Consider the following 1,989-nt stretch of genomic DNA (forward strand, 5'->3'; position numbering starts at 1 on the left):
TCCGAATCACACATAACCAACTCAACGGACTTTATAAAAAAGATGCAAAAAATCCGACTACGTCCCACAGACTTGTTTGTAAGTTTCGACGTAGAATCCCTTTTCACACAAGTTCCAATAAACACAATCCAAAACACATTAAACATAATAGGCTTCACATAAAGTCTCCTCCGACTTCATCCCACTAATAGAGCACTGCTTAACAACCACTTACTTCTCCTATAACAACCAATTTTATGAACAAACTTTAGGAGCAGTAATGGGCTCTCCTATTTCTTCTGTAATTGCCAACATCTTCATGGAGTATTTTGAAAAAGAGGCCCTCAGGAAAACACCTAAGAAACTAGAAGTTTGGTTCCGTTATGTAAACGACACATTCGTGATATGGAGACACGACAGAGTCGAACTCCGTAAATTCTTTATTTTCCTCAACAATCAACACCCAAATATCCACTTCACTATAGACATAGAGGAAAACGGAAAACTCCCCTTTCTAGATGTTCTTGTCTCTAAGGAAGCTGATAGAAAACACACACAGATAGATACCTACATGCCGAGTCGCCATCACCCATTACAGAAACAGTCTGCAATCAACTCACTTGTACATAGAGCTTTCTCCATCTCTGACAAAGAACATCTACAGACAGAACTCAACTACTTAAAACTAGCCTTACAGAAAAACGGACACAACAAAAAAGACATAATTAAAACTATCAATAAACATGCAAACAAAACAACGGTCTCTGACACACAACTAGACAATAAGATTCTATCCATTCTCCTATATATCAAAGGAACAACAGATCAGATTGGCAGGATACTAAACAAACACAATATCCGAATTATCTTTAAATCATCCAAAAAGATAGGACAAATCTTAAGAAGATCCTAAAGATCAAAGACCTCCACTCAGCTCCGCAGGAGTATACAAAATACCTTTTTCCTGCGGGCAAATATACATTGGAGAAACCGGGAGGATGGTCAACCTACGGATAAAAGAACACCAATGTGATGTCAGGCTAAAACACGTCACGCAGTCAGCATTATCAGAACATCGAAACAGGACATCAAATACTGTTTGATAAAACGACCACAATAGCCAACATTATTTCATACTTTCCAAGAAAGTATAGAGAAGCCAGAGAGATACAAAAACAATCTAACAATCTAAATAGAGATAATGGTTACAACACATAAATAAAATATGGAAAACCATTCTCCCGGTTATTGAAGACTGACCAATCCCCCCTCCCTCTCCTCCCCTCACCCACAATTCTCTTCTTTCCCCCCATCACTCCAACAAGTAGCGTACAAAAAGGAATGGCAGAGGAATAGCTCAGTATCAGACTGCTCTTCGCCCTGATGAAGTGGACTGCAAGGTTTACGAAACATTGGCATTTCAAGAATGGATTTGAACACAGAGAAAACCCGCGAAACGCATATTTTTTATACAGAAAGCACCCGTGGAAGCTTCAAGAATATTATTAAGTCTTTTTATCTTTTTTATCAACTAGAACTTTTTCAAGAGATATGAAATACATTTGACTGTTCAATCGTACGTGAATAATGTCAAATTGTACATCAAAACTCACCCGAACTGTGAATATAGTGAGTATGCAAACATTTGCGACAATTAATTTTGTACTGCGATTTTTTCGATAAGTTAATGTCTGAAGAGGGCTCAATCCGGTAGCCGAAACTTGTAATTTCAATTTATTTGTATTTAAAGTGAGTTTTTATTTTATTATATATTTGTTCAATTTTACTTTTCTTATTTGTAATTTATTCTTTTAATTGTGTGACTTTTTTAAAGAAAGCCCTTTATTTATTGTTATTTATTATGTATAATATTTAACGAGGAAAGCAAATTTTTAATTCTTTTCCTCTTTATAAATTTGAAGTTACGTATTTGAAAACAAAGAATTTGCTAGTTAATTTTTAGATCAAAGCTTATGTTGTACATTTAAAGGGTGTCTCAAAATGACCTGA

General features: G+C 35.5%; 1 protein-coding gene across 1 annotated transcript; it reads left to right on the forward strand.

The window, feature by feature from the left end:
* Positions 1 to 259: 259 nt before the first annotated feature.
* LOC108748544 lies at positions 260 to 892 on the forward strand. The gene has a single exon (XM_018486765.1). The coding sequence runs from the start codon at positions 260 to 262 to the stop codon at positions 890 to 892; it is 633 nt and encodes a 210-aa protein (XP_018342267.1).
* The last annotated feature ends 1,097 nt before the right edge of the window (positions 893 to 1,989 follow it).

The sequence above is a fragment of the Trachymyrmex septentrionalis genome, unplaced genomic scaffold (genome assembly GCF_001594115.1).
Source record: "Trachymyrmex septentrionalis isolate Tsep2-gDNA-1 unplaced genomic scaffold, Tsep1.0 scaffold230, whole genome shotgun sequence".
NCBI classification, from domain to species: Eukaryota; Metazoa; Arthropoda; class Insecta; order Hymenoptera; family Formicidae; genus Trachymyrmex; species Trachymyrmex septentrionalis.

Coding starts and splice junctions, on each gene's coding strand:
- LOC108748544 (XM_018486765.1), top strand. CDS start 260: ATGGGCTCTCCTATTTCTTCTGTAATTGCCAACATCTTCATGGAGTAT.